General features: G+C 42.1%; 1 protein-coding gene across 1 annotated transcript; it reads left to right on the top strand.

Annotated features, from left to right (window-relative positions):
* Positions 1-4,499: 4,499 nt before the first annotated feature.
* LOC118416617 (cell surface hyaluronidase-like) lies at positions 4,500-15,272 on the top strand. The gene is made up of 19 exons (XM_035821773.1): positions 4,500-4,942; positions 6,345-6,497; positions 6,748-7,025; positions 7,145-7,419; positions 7,534-7,604; positions 7,774-7,866; positions 8,081-8,272; positions 8,374-8,543; positions 8,927-9,136; positions 9,674-9,879; positions 10,408-10,477; positions 10,986-11,114; positions 11,385-11,470; positions 11,736-11,867; positions 12,484-12,519; positions 12,808-12,960; positions 13,402-13,582; positions 14,025-14,243; positions 14,801-15,272. The coding sequence occupies exons 1-19, from the start codon at positions 4,879-4,881 to the stop codon at positions 15,017-15,019; spliced, it is 2,937 nt and encodes a 978-aa protein (XP_035677666.1). The 5' UTR covers positions 4,500-4,878; the 3' UTR covers positions 15,020-15,272.
* The last annotated feature ends 10 nt before the right edge of the window (positions 15,273-15,282 follow it).

Below are 15,282 nucleotides of genomic sequence, written 5' to 3'. Positions count from 1 at the left end.
AGAAGTGGTTTTCATTTTCTGTAGGAGTTTTCGTGGCTTTTTAATTTCTCACTTTAGATAATTCTGCAGCTAAATAGTAATACATTGGAAACTCATATAACTGGCATTATGGATTTGTGGTAGAGAGATTTTTAAAATTTACTGTATTTGTAATCTTAAAATTTAAACTACTTGTTGTTGTACTGGAGATCCATCACCTGAAGCATCTATGCCAAGATAGAACTCCATCTTGGCATAGATAATCTATCCAAATATTATTTATTGTTGACAAGCTTGATACCATTTTAGAAACTTAACAGACATTAACCTGACCATTCTTCCATCTCTTACAGAATGTGGAACCATCAAGAGGGGAGGGCCCCAAAAACCCAAGCCAGAAGCTCACAAAAACTCAACCGCTCAATAGAAAAGTCAAAAGGGTGTGAAATTTTTTTGAATGAATGTCAAAGAGAGATAGCGAGAGCTAGTGTAAGTAACGTGTGTATGATCAAAAGCGTTGAGGCATGCAAAAGCCTACATGCTGTTAGGACACAAGGTTCTAGGTTGTTTGGATTCAACTACACTCTTGTAGATGCAGTATGGTCATAGTTCACTGACTTGATGGTTCATTTAGTGGTTATTTAGTAGGTCTCTTGCCAGGCATTACATAGTGTGTGTCACTGTAGACACCACATACACAGGGTAGGTCATTAACTCCCAAGTATATTTGTATTCATATTAGGTATTCTTATGATTTTTTCAGGGATTCCTCAGAAGAAGAAGACAATCCAGAAACTAAAGACAAAGATGTGAGTGTCGACAAGGAGCCCCTGCAGTTGAAGACTGATCAGTCAGAGGGCGCTGTAGGAGATGAAGTATGGAGTCTTCGACAGGATCTTCAGTAGAGAGAGAAAAATGATTTTTTATTGTATCCCAGACAATCATTACAAAATACTGGTCGTGGTAGGCAGGACAAAAGGGACCAACTGTTATCATGTGGCTTGTGCTTGGTAAGAGTTAAAGGAGCCCTAAGCAGTTTTTGCCTGTTTTAAGTGGAAATATTTTGGATAACGTAATCTGTGTGATATTGACATCTACTGCATTATATTTGCACATTTACATCGTTATTTCATACTTTGAGTGGTTAAAAACGGTGCAAAAACAAGCCGCGCGAGGATTCCCTAATTATTATACCCCCCCAAAATTAGGCCCTTATCCAGCCAGTAACTGTTTTCCGTCGACAATGTTCGGCAAGTTCCGGGCGCATGAAGTTTTTAACCACTCAAAGTATGAAATAACGATGTAAATGTGCAAATTTAATGCAGTAGATGTCAATATCACACAGATTATGTTATCCGAAATATTTCCACTTAAAACAGGCAAAAACTGCTTAGGGCTCCTTTAAGGGATCTACACTGGCAATGTTCTGGTTGGCTCTACACATATAAATGTCCGTATGATATAAAGCCATGTGAATATGCAGGGTAAAGGGCTTGAAATGTGCCACGCTGTGTAAAGGATGAGTTATTGTGGCTGGAAAGATTAGAATTTGCCAACACCACCACTTCTATGGACAAAATGTGTTTTGTAAGAAGTTTGTTAGATAAAGGAAAGGAAAGGAGATTAAGGTATGTGCCATGTTTAATCATAACATTTTTTATTGAGGACAGACTGTAGTATGGGTACCTGTACTGTGTGGTGCTTATGACTTGTACAGTACATTTTGTATGTGAGCTTCATATGATGAAGAAATTTCAAGCAAAACTGTGTCAAAGTGTACCTAATCGTGACAATCAGTTGACAGATGTTTTCAGATCATGACCACTCACCAGGGTTTGAACATGACCATCAATTAAAAGTAGTCAATTTTTTGGCAAGGCCTAAGGGGTGGGGCATTTTTATTGATGTATATTAATGTACATATATCCCAATTGACAAGGTCAATCTCTTGCTGCTTGGACTTCTGTATTGACACAACATGGTACAAAAATGCTTATGGGTAAACAGACCAAATAAAAGCATTCATGGCTTAGATGAAAATATTTTGGCAACACCATAGGGGCTGAGCCTGATTGTACCTTCTTGGGGAGACTGTTACCCTGAAGAATTGTGCTACAAAATCATGCTTTTTTAATGTACAAGGCTAAAGACGAAATCAGTCAGGAGGTGAATACTAAATCATAAACCTGTGATATTGTATTATGACACTGTCAGCCAGTAAAATGTGCACAGTTCCTTATTTTAGGAAGTATTTTCTTTTTATTTTAGACTAGAATCCTTCCAATGTAAAAAGCTTGTTGCTAGTAGACTCATAAGATTGACAAATTGTACAGATCGTGATCTTTGTAAGACAAATTTATAATATATCATGTGCACTACAATCAACAGAATTTGCCCTGTACTTAAGTTTTTAGATTTTTATAAGACTGATAATACAAGCCTTAAGAGAGGCAACTTAATACCCTTCATATAATAGATACTACATATAGGGACACATCATGGGCATTTGATTCTGTAAAGCAAGTACAAAGTACTGGTACTTCAATTCAAGTTGTCTTTAGGTAACTCAGGGATATCAATTGCCTTTACTTTACTATACATTCCATTTCTATTGTTATATTTATGTATTAGGTTACACAAGTTTGATAATGTGTACCAAAGTTGTACTTTTATTTTTATTTTTAGCCTTTGCACTCTAATTTTATTACAAGAAATGTTCCAAGAAGCCGATCAATTTGTACAGCCTCAGAATTCTCCAATGAATGCCCAAAGGTACAGAAGAATTAGAGCTGTTATGGTACTATTGGTACAACAGGAATGGTCGACATTTAACTGTACATTGTAACTCCAAGTCAACCAAATGTCAAGAACAACGAAATAAAGAATCTATTCATGTACAAAGGTGTGGGAACATGAGTGATGGAAACAGGTACATGCTCAATAGGTACATTTGCAGGTATGGAGCGTCAGTAGTCGACTTACGGGGTTATACCGCACCGTCGGGGTTATAATGGTCTGGTAGAGTAGAAGTGTAACAGACACATTGATGGATCAATCTGATCTTTTTCTTTGTCTAGAATTGTTTTGAGTACATAACATGGCTGTCCGGTAAAATGGTAAATTTCAAATCGTAAATTACTCATCAATATTGGTAAACCCCAGTCAATAGGTAGATAGGGAGCGTCGGCAGTCGACGTGAGGGGTCATACCGTACCGTCGGGATTATGCCACCCCTTGTGGGGTGACATATCCTTTCTTTGGCTGATACAAGACGGGGATGCGCCTGGTTTCTCGTCCGGGTGAAGGATGTAAATCACCTTATTGTATGGCTGATACGAGACGGGGGTTCGCCAGGCCTCCATTCAGGTGATCTGAAGTGAGTCACCAACCCCTGACAGAAGGATTTGCTCCATAGCACACCGGGGCATGCCCCTACTCTTTTTCTAATGCTGTGGTGGGTTCTTAAACCTGCGTAGGGTGTGCTCTCCTCCCGTGTATGTTTTCCGTAAGAGACCTTTCTGACAGAGCCTGACCGTGGTGAAGTGTAACGACCCCTAGTGAACATCCTGCTCACTGCAACCTGTAGCTTTATGGAGCCCTACACAAGCCCAGACTTTATTCTTTATGGATCAAGAATATTTCATAACGTTATATTTTCCATGTACCTGTCCTCCCTGCTTGTGCATGATAGCAAGCCAGGTGAAAGAACAGGCTATTAACATGAGCAATACCGTGCTACATGTGCATTTAAAATTAAGCCCAGAAAGGCTGGTGGTGGTAAGAGGCGCTCAGTCACAGTGAGTGTATTGGTGAGAAATATCATCACTATGTGTCAGCTACAGCAACACAGCACTCCCAGTAAAACCAACAGTTTTTGTACGTTGGCGGGATGTTGTCATTTCATTGATCATGCAGAGCCAGTCTTCAACGATCCAAGTCAGTACCTTCCTGTATCAATCTACCAAAGAAGTCATTCCTTACCAGCATTTGTCGGTTGAGATGTTTGCCGTACATCTTTCGCACTTTATGGCAGTTATTGAACTTGAAGGGACTTACAAACCTAAAGTATGGCACAACCGTGGAGATTGTACACTTCAGGAAACAAAGATCGTGTTCTTCCGCGGTGTAGTAGCGTCACCTGTCAGGATGAGTTCAAACTGTACTGCCCAGTTTATCCACCTTTTCCTTGAGCAAAAACGGTGTCTTTCGCGCGATATCATCAGACATGTATGTTGGTCAGTGAGTGGGTAATCTCTCATTGACAGACTACTCTGACTATTGACAGACTACAATTAAGATTTATGCTCTATTTCCGTACCTTTTTTATGGTACACGCTTTATATTGTGTACGGAAAAAGGCTATAAAATCTTTAAAATTCCGATGTCAATTATCATCAGAAATGAACCGTCATTTGTTTCATGAGAGGTTTTTCAGTTCACAGATATGGGGGATGTATGAGTCACGTCCTGTGATATGCCTATACCAACAATAGAACAGCTGAGTATACCAATGATTCTTTCTATCCACAATAGACTGACAAAAATCACTGTGCCTCATCCTCTTCCTAACTTGTCTACACTGTCTCGTACTTGATGGCCTTTGAGTCATTCACACTGCATGACAGGCACAGTTGTGTTTGCACAACGCAGGGTCGTCATATTGTTGTGGACTCAGTGCGCAAACTTTGATCTAAAAATACGTCTTCACGCCTATTACAGATCGTTACAGTGTGTATTTCCGTGCTTCCGATCGCATGGTAACGTTAAACAGCGCGCTGGTGTGGTGCTAATTGGACAGATACAACTTTATATGGTTCGAGTTTGAGTCGGCGCCCCGGGTCGCAGGTATGTGTTGGCAGTAGTCGTGAAGACGTAGGCAGAAAATAACGTCGTTCCGAGATGGCAGGACAGCATCTTGCGATCTTCCTAGTGCTTCTACCGGCAGCGTCCATACAGACAACGGGTAAGTCCATACGTTCACATTTGGCAATTACGGCGACACATACTTTTGTGGGCACCATGGACTGTAAATAGAAGGGACGATACATCTGGTTCTGTCATCACAGATAGTTCTCTTGTTACGCTTGGCCCAGTTTTGTCCGCTACATGGCCTTGGCAACGCATTCCATGGACCATGCCCACAAATAACCTTTGCAGAACTAAAAAACCAACCCGAGATGGATGAATTTAAGAAGGACGTGTAAATGTTTGCTACAGCCTTCAGTATTATGTATATATTGGCAATTTTCCGTCTGTGAAAAATAATAAAGTTGACTGGTGTATATATGAGAAGGCATGTAAAAGCGTGGATAATCGGAATTTCAGGAGGCGTTGACACATAACGTAACGCGGCACCATGTCGTAGTATGTGGATGTATACTTTCAAGGTAATTCTTTTGCGCGACTGCATGCCAACAGTCTATTAAAGACAGAGAGTTCCACTCCTTAAGATTATCGACCTTGACTCTAGTAATGTTAACATCTTAACACATCTTTCTTCAAGAAATAATCATTGAGCCGTATTTCGACAGAAGCAGATACTTAGAGTTCAATGTCGTTGATTGTAAGGTTGACACGTGAAGGACTGAACATTGCTTGACGGAATTTGCGGAGGTTGCTGAATGTGCGCCAATGGCGTTGGCTACATGTTGCAGCTGCACCAAGTATGCATCGAAATAAGATTTTAAAATATTGTTGAACTGTATTCAGTGATAGATAGACGTGCTTTGATCATGTTCACTGCATAAAGGACTCACAGTCTTATGTCAGAAACGATATACAACGTTAGAGAACAGCGAGCGCAAATTGTGAGAAATATTTGAGTCGCACGGACGGCGTTGACTGTGTTTCATTGTAAGGTCACTTGCGCACACCACAGTGGTCCAGTCCTGCCTTTAATACAACGTTTCTTTTAGTCTAACTATGCTAATTGTTTTCCCACTTCGACACTCATGATATTGAACCGTCATCATTTTTTACGACCTAACTTTATTGATTGAAGTTGCCATGTAACGATGTTAGAGCATGTGTGCGGCCTACATGGGAACTATGTCAGGTGTTTCTACGGCTTAATGAAAAATACTGCTATTTTTGTAGATACGCTATCACGCTTCAGGTAATGACATGATAACAGTCGGTATCTGCAAATGATACCTCTGTGGGTACCCTAGATACGTGTAAAATGTTGCTCCAATAACACATATTGTATAGTCTACGAATTTGTGCACATTTTGATAATATATCCCTTTCTAATGCCAAATCGATATACATGTATTGGACGAACAAAGTAGCTAATAAAATGTCAGCCATTAAGAGGTAATTATCTATTGGATTTTAATTTTTGTCACTTATTTTTGACATTCCAGTTCATCACTCTCACGACTGCCCGGATGTTGACCCGACCTTGACCCCGTGGAGCCCTGGTCATGACGTCACTGCGCAGGTGGTTGTGGGACGGGGACAAAATTACCTGCTCCAGTCGTCCGCGACTTTTCACTCTCTAGAAATAAGAGATGGGGGTAAGTCGTCGAAGTCAATGTTATCCCAATCGCCATCATCTGATCCATTCAAATCTTTTTTTGTCATTTTTAATCCAGATTTGTCCCTACACATTGTATCTACATCATTATTCTGTGTTTCATTCTGCGCTTAGCCTGACTAAAATCGCGCTCCTAGCGGCCGGCCCTACAATATTGCCGCCGCCCTAGGAGGGGGTCATTAACCCCAGCCAGCGAGAGGCTAATTCTGCGCTTATTTCTATTTCTTTAGGAAAGCTTGTATTTGCTGACCTTGGTTCATTACATGACCGTGAGATCATCTTGAAATCTCGCGAGATTACCGTGGGCAGAGACGGCGAGTTTCACATCGGAAGCGAGGCATGCCGATACCAGGGGCAGGCCACCGTGTCCCTGTACGGACGCTCGGACGATCAGAAGAACACCAAACAGTTCCTGGTCATGACTGGCGGGACACTGGAGATCCACGGGAAACAGAAGTTGGCTTGGACGCAGCTTGCACAGACGGTGCCAGCCGGTGGGCTCCCAAGGGTACGTATCACCAAAGTTTACATAGAGATTTGCAGTGAGGGAGATATGCGATGTTTGCTTGCAAATGTTTCCTTCTCTCATGCTAGACGTATTTAAATCTTGCTTTCGTTAAAATACAGGGGACGTACTACTACGACTCGACCAATAGATGGACACGAGGCATCAATGTTCGCGCCATTGACGAAACTTCGGGAGCCGTTGTGGACCTGGCAGATTTCGACACTTACGAAAGCGAGGAGGAGAGCCGACGTTTGGCGAACTTTATCGACCGAATCCCTCCGGGTAGAATCGTAGCTCTAGCGGCAAACGACGAAGCGTCAAAAAATCTGGAGGAATCTGCTAAGAGCAAGATTAGGGAGTTGGGTAGTGTTGAAGTGGACTCATTGGGACATAGGTACTCAATATTTCTTCAATTTCACCCTTAGTTTTCTAATTCTTTGAGATATAACAGTTTCTTCATGTTGCACTGCGTTTCATTCAATCTTTAGAATTTATTTCCGTATTTCAGAGACCCCTGGGCGTTTGTTGGTGTGAAGGGAAACCAAAGTTCTGCAGTTGAACAGAGGATCCCTTACGTTGGTAAGGAGAACATTTTACATGACCTTGTTGTTATGTGCCATTATGTTTTATCTTATACAAGTTTGTCATCTCAAGTTGCAATGACTTTCGTGCGAAATATATAACCCGACTCCTATTAAGAAAGGATATTAAAACTTCAACATGTCTTGGCGTTTTTTAAACTATCTAGACACAAACATGACCGGCACAGCTACAGCATCAGCGAGGTTCCACAGCGTCTTCGGTTTGTTTGAAGTCGACGTCGCCAGCGAGTGGGTCGGAGGTAAGGCATGCCTCTCCAAGGTGCTGATTTACCATCAAATAGTTCTGATTCTTAGATAAACTTTGGATTCTGGTAAAATTCTTAACTTTGGAACCAATTGGTACATTAGCACTAAGTTTGATCATCTTTCGGATTATTCTGAATCGTTGTATGCATGCGCATAGAATACTAACAAAAAAATTTCCATGTTCGCCGGCCGTTTTGTGGTTTGCAGGACGAGCGCGGTGTACGTTTTCGGTAAACGGAAGTGCGGGTGAATACGTCATCAATTTGAAGGATGATGTCACTTCCTGGGAGCCCGGGGACCACATCGTGCTAGCCAGCACGGACTACAACATGGAGCAGGCGGAGGAGTTCGAGCTGATGCCGTGTGGGGAGTGCTCCAACCACCAGGTCAAAATCAACGGTAAAATTTTTCCGGTACCCATAAGACATCACCTCACGTTTTGAATCTTTCTTTCTCGTGTATTTTGCATATTCAACCGTTTTGTTGTTTATTGTTTACAGGGAAAGCCAAGTACACACATTTCGGGGAGGTGTCGGACGAAGTAGACATGCGTGGGGAGGTGGGCCTGCTGACCAGGAACGTCAAGTTTCAAGGGGAGGTGGAAGACGAGTGTTACGGGAACAACTTCTGTCAGTTCTTTGACTATGATACTTATGGAGGACATCTTAAAGTTAGTAAACAAAATGCTGTCAACAGAATAATGATACATATAGTTTTCAATATGTTAACTTTTGAAATAACGTTAATTCACTAAGTAGAGGTATTGACGAGAGCTATGAGAGAGACTATTTTGAGAGACGGGGGGACGTTACAAACTTTCTGACGCATCAGACCAATTGCTGACGTCATGTATCTGGAACGTTAGCGGTGGATCATTTGAACGCTAGTATGAAGGAGGCTGCAGTACGGGCTGTCAACATTTTTAAAAAGTCCCTTATTGTCCTTCAGCTGTTGTATTTCGAAGTCACCTGTGTGTTGTCTGTCAAACTTGTTGGGTCATAGTCTTGTGTTCAACTTGACAGTCTGTTTTATATTGGCTCTTAAACTATTCAGATTCTAAGCGGATTCAAGAATGTACACCTGTCCGGCATCGAGTTCACTCGCATGGGTCAGCAGGTGGTGGGCAGCTACCCTGTCCACTTCCACATGGCCGGAGATGTGGACGAGGTCGGAGGCTACAGCCGCCCAACGTACGTCCGAGAGCTGTCGATTCACCACTGCTTCTCCCGCTGTGTCACGATCCACGGCACCCACGGCCTGTTGGTCAGTCAGTACGCTTTGTTTGATTGTTTCTTGTAACCTGTATAACAGCCTTTAAGTGTAACATACCAGTTTTGTTCAGAAGGTACAGGCCGCATGAGACTAGATTGCAAGGGCGTTTCGTATGAAAGGATAACAAATAATAGTAACTTTATTGCTCGACTATTGAATATAGTTTGGAAAGTATTGTTGCAACACAAACGTTCACGATAGCACAACTGTTTTGAAATTCCTACGAACAGAAACAAATCTTGTTGACACTACAAAAGTACAGCTATTCTAGTTTTCCTCTAAGTGTAAATGTATGTGTTATTGTAAAGCCGTAAAGGCAATAACTGGAAGGGAATCATAGTAAAGAGACTGAAGCTTCAGAAAGTGATGTCAATAGCGATCGCAAATAAAAGTCCGTTTACCGTAAGCTTTGATGACAACTGGTGCGCTGTAAGGGCAACTCTTGTATAGTTCACCGCGTAAATCTACATATATGCTAGGAACGATTATACTTTGGTGCACGTAAAGATTGCCGCCTCACCTCTGTAGGTTCAAGACACGGTAGGGTACGACACACTCGGCCACTGTTTCTTCCTGGAGGACGGAGTGGAGCAGCGGAACGTGCTGGACCACAACCTGGGCTTGGTGACGCGGGCGGGCACGCTGCTGCCCACCGACAGGGACGACAACATGTGCCGGACCATGAGGGACGGGGTCTACGGGGACTACGTGCCACTGCCCTACAGCGATTGTCAGTACGTAATCATCTTAGGAATAAGAAGTACTCAACTATGTATGAATATATCAGAACTACCAAATAAGCTCTTATCACGTATTCTCCAAGCAGAGGTTGGTGGGGAAGATTGTCATCTCTAGTGCTGAAACGGAAGATATGATAGAAAGGTGGCAATTTTCCCCACCACGTCTACTGGGAGAGTGCGTGATAAGAGCTCATTTGGTAGCTCATTCTAATATTCATACATGCATGAAAAATAGTTTGAATGATTTTGCATACATCGCAACGAACGGTACAGAAAAGCTACTTTTGGTGATTCCAAGATGATTCGTTAATGAAAACTCTCATTAATACTTTAAACGAATTTCGCGGATTGAAAAAAGTTTTTTTTTTCGTTTTGTGTGTTTGCTGTCTGTCAATCATATTTTTACATCATGGATCATATTTGAATTGTTAATTAACACATCATACAAACCTTGGTCATCCAATGATATGTATTCAGTTTAAAAGGGCCTAACACAAACACTACTAATGTTTGTATATTCAGGGCACTGTCGACGTTCTGGATCGCTCATCCGAACAATGTGCTGATAAACAACGCCGCTGCTGGGTCCCTGGTAAGCGTCAATTTATTCACATATTTCTGTGCCAGCAACGGACTCTGCGGCGTTTCCCAATGTAGCATCTTTCCTGGCGCCAATACAACAAAATGTTAATATTAGCACGTTGCTAGAGTGTATCACCTTTCTCTGTACTTTTGATCAATACAAAAAATTATAATGATACAGCAAAAAGTGAAACATAAAAATCTTTGATTTGGTTCATCATATAAGGTTCAGATATGCTATTCATTTATGTATGACAACTATGTGACAATACCTGCCTCACATAGCCCATCATGGCTTCACAACATTCTCCAAACGTAATTTGGAATTAGTGTAGCGTAGATGTTGTTTGCGAGGTTGCAGAAAAAAAACATTTCGTTGGAATGCTATTTCTAAGGATTAGAGTAGCGAATCGGAGCTAGTTTAAGGTGGCGACCTTGGTTGGTGAATGGTGTTGAGCAAGTCGTAGGAAGGTGCCGAATGTATGTCAGAGGCTTTAAGTTCCTGCACGTACTTACAGCATGGTGGGATCTGGTACATTTTCCACCGGAAGCCGACAGGCCTGTCCGACGGTTCCGCGCCCATGTACGAGTCCGAGCGAACCCCGCTCGGGAGGTTCTACAACAACAGGGTACACTCTAACGGAATGGTGGGTACCAATTAATCTTAAACACAACGTTATGTTTGAAATATGCTATGTATGAGTAAGTTTCTCCCAAATAGCACATTGTTATCCAAATCATCAGGTACTGCGTTGGTGTTTGAATAGCTATTGTCGTTTGCAGCACCGCAGTTACATTGGTTTCCTTGTTCATCAAAGTATGGACTAAAGTATTTTACACAATTACAGTTAAACACCACTTAAAACTTTTGCTTTGTTTTGCTAGTTTTGTTAGGAAAGATTTTGTTTGTTTTCCAGCACGGCCTAATGATAGACGACGGTGTTAAGTACAGCCTACCAACAGCAAGTAACCCACAGGAATACCTGGCAAGATCGTATGGACGGTACGACAATATCTTCTCACATCTTATATCACAGCTGAACATTATGTGTCAAATTACAAACGGATACGTCATTGATATAAGCCAATAAAAGTGAGCGCGAACAGAAAAATATTTCCAAACACAAGAGGATGAATTTTTAACCAAACCTCTGGTCTTCCTCTGGAAGGTTGGCCTGCCCATTGCTCAGGTCACGTGACCTAATATCATTGTGACGTAGCCAGTGGGTCAAAGCTGGTTAATCTTTAGAAATTGTTGACGTTCACAGGTACAAACCTCACCAGAACGCCGATCTTCGACAGCCGCGGGTACCGGCCATGATAGAGGGACTCATCTCCTTCAAGAACTGGTTGGAGGGGGCCTGGGTCCGGGGAGGGGACATCTGGTTCAACAGATGCGCGTACGGACATGTCCATTGCTCTTACTCTGTGTGCTATGACGTTACTTGTATGTGAGATGCTAGTAACTTAGTACGTTTTCCTATCTGACCATTTCTGTGTTAAACCGTCCTGTGCCAGGAAACGTAGCGATTTAGCCTTATCCAACATATCTACTTGGATTGGGTTGCAGTGAGCAATACTATTGGGAATCCATCACACAAGAGGGGCTAGGTATTAGGTATGCAACATTACCCGTGAGTTTTCATACGGTACATTTTACGTTGTCAACTGCTTTCACTATGTCCAAGCAGACGTTGGGGAGACTAACTTAGTACGTTTTCCTATCTGCCCGTTTCTGTGTTAAACCACCGTTTACCAGTAAACGTAGCGATTTAGCTTTGTAACCAACATCATGATTTGCTTGGAAATTACTGCTTTCAGTGGGTTATAACTGGCAGCACAATCAATATTTCACCTAAGTGAGGCATGCAACATTCCCTGTGATTTTCATACAGCACGTCAGATATTCAAGTCAATATATTGCGTTTTTATGACTTAATTTCATTGAAACGCACCTAAACCAAACCCCCAAAACTCGGATGTGGCTAACATTTTTGCAATGTGCTTGCTTTGCAGTTTCGTGGACAACGGAATTGGGCTCACCATGGCAAGGTATGGTGGCAAATGATATACCAAAACAACATAGCTATGATATTATAAGTGAATGTTTAGACCTAATATTCGCCTTGTTTCAAAACTTGTTTCAAACCTTGTTTTCAATTCCAATACAAATATACAAATACAATACTTTTCATTCACTTTATTGAAACTCATATATATAATCCATGTATTCGGACGTCAAATTCATGTTTTCCACGGTCTCATCTTTGACGTTATGGATTACAGACTAGTTGCTGACTAGTTGCTGATTGGTCTGTACTTGTCTGTTCTGTACACAAGTGAAGGCACGTTTCCCAATGATGAAGGGTCGAGTCAGCAGGTGTGGAACAGTATCTTCATCGGGGAGAGTGAGAACGTGGGGAGTCCGGACGGAGCCCGGGTCTGGGGGATGGGCGGCGTCAAACACACGGAGAGGAGCCTGCCGCAGTTCGCGTGAGTCACTATTACTCTAATGATGAATATGAAAGTTAATACGTGTTCCTGGACTACATGATATAAACATCGTCCCTACACAACAAACGTTTCTAGGAATCATCGGCTGTTCATGCATCAGGTTCAAATGCATGACCAATCATTTAGAGCACGTGGCCTTATGGACACGGCTTCATCAACTGGAGAGATATGTATTTGTGGTGCTCCAAGTTTAGTCTTTGATTTTTTAAGAATGACACTGATACTGATAAGACAATTGTAAAAGCGTTCATTTGTTCAGTCATCAGTTTAGAATTCTCACAAACATGTACTACGGTCAAATGTGTATATTCAGTTTTGTTTCATGATAACCACGTCTGTGTAATTCTCTAGAATGTTAGCTTGTGCACGAATACCAAATTAGAAAATTGTACGACGGACGTTTATTTCACCTCAATCCAGAGCCTTCCCAATGCGAGGACTTGATGTGTACGATGGCCCGATCTTGGCAGAGAGTTGTACCTTTAAGAAGTACGCCCAGGCGCCTCAGTACGACCGCTGGAGCAGCGCGATCGGCTTCCACCGATACAACGCCTGGCAGAACTCTCCAAGGAACAACGTCTCCAAAGCCAGGTTTGAAGACGTAAGGAAGATAGTTCTTATCACTATGTACTTAACGACCACGCAAAAAGTGTTATCTTCAAAAGGTGATCGATGATTTTTACGATACGTATTCTCAATTTGTGAGTGTTAGATAGCTTATGGGGTTGGGAAGAAGTGGTATAGGTTTTGGTCCCCAGCAACGTATTTCGAATTGCAGAGGCGTTTTGTAAGAAATTTTGGTAGAGGAAATATCCAGAACGGAAGAATTATAGTAATCACCAGGATTTGGAGGCAGTGGACAGGTAGTCAGGTAGAGATTCACATTACCAGATTCAAAGTATGCAAGTCATAACCTACTTTGCATAATCAATTTATCATTTTGTTATATGCATAATCAATGAAGCAGTATAATATATGATATGGCATTCATACATGTAACATACTAGTATACAAGTTCAATATTCCTTTCTGTTTTTCGCTAGGTACAAGGCCGAGTGTTTGTAGGTGGGAGGGGACTGCCTGGGTTTGACACTGAGGATTTGGACGGCGACAAGACCAACATCGTACACGACTGGGACGGGAGCATCACGGGATACCCCGACACGTACATAGTGGGACAGGAGAACTACCTGACCAGGAATCCCGGATGTGTGGAGAAACCGGAGTGGCACGCTCACGTCTGCAGCGGGAATTATGCACAGGTTAGTATAACAGTTCTACACGTACACTCAGATACACTATACATTGAACGTTCTTCTGTATCTTCACGCATGCTCCTCGTATCGCTGAAAAATAATAGAAGTCGGACAAATAGAAAGATAACACAACAGTGTTGTAGTTTTTTTTCTTCTGTTTTAGCCGGCCAAAACTGCAGTTTTTCACAAAATGGCCGGTTAACTCCTCTGGTGTGTTATCCTTCTATTTGGCCAATTTCTACTACTTCTTTGCGATGTGAGGGGCTTAGTAGAGGCGACATATTCTGTACCTGGAGTTACGAGTGTTACAAATGAAAAGGGCACCTGTTTGATACTCAAATATACATCGCTGCCAACGCCGCTGATGATGAAAAAGTTTGTGATCACTGAACATACTGTCGTATGTCAGTGCTGTGTCGTATTTTTTTGTTCAGGACAAAGCTCATCTTCCGACTGACTGTAGAATTGCATGAAATTTCCTGTTTAGCAAATTGCTTTTGAATTTTCTACATATCATGCCGACCTCTATCGAAAGACGACAAAACTATGAATTTTTCTTCCAGCTGTTCATCCTAGCCCAGTGGCCTAACACCTTAGTCATGTCCATGGTTCGAGACGAGTACCCGGACCACCCCATGACTTTCACCGGTCCCCTGAAGTACGACCCCCACTCGCACCAGCAGTACCAGCCTGTGGTGATGCTAGAGAAGTCCTACACCATCCACTGGGACGGACGGGCACCGGAGAGCCTCAGGATTTACCCAATCAACTTCGACAGGTAGCACATTTGGTTTTATTACTGCGTTCTTACACTGAGTTCTTTGTATTTATTTGTTTATTTGTTTATTAAAATTCCCCACACAAGTGGAAGGTGCGGGGGAACAGGTGGTGACACCTTTGCTGGCCCTCGCCCCGACATACAAATACAATAGATAACGCAGATAAGATTGATACAAAACGACATTAACAATCGATCAGACTAACGAGCCCTTAAGTCCTGGCAGGAGACGCACTTACATGCAGTAGACCAGGTACAGAGGTTATC

The sequence above is a fragment of the Branchiostoma floridae genome, chromosome 5 (assembly GCF_000003815.2).
Source record: "Branchiostoma floridae strain S238N-H82 chromosome 5, Bfl_VNyyK, whole genome shotgun sequence".
Taxonomy (NCBI): Eukaryota; Metazoa; Chordata; class Leptocardii; order Amphioxiformes; family Branchiostomatidae; genus Branchiostoma; species Branchiostoma floridae.
Note: the sequence above shows the minus strand (reverse complement) of the source record. Positions and strands in the feature narration are given on the sequence as shown.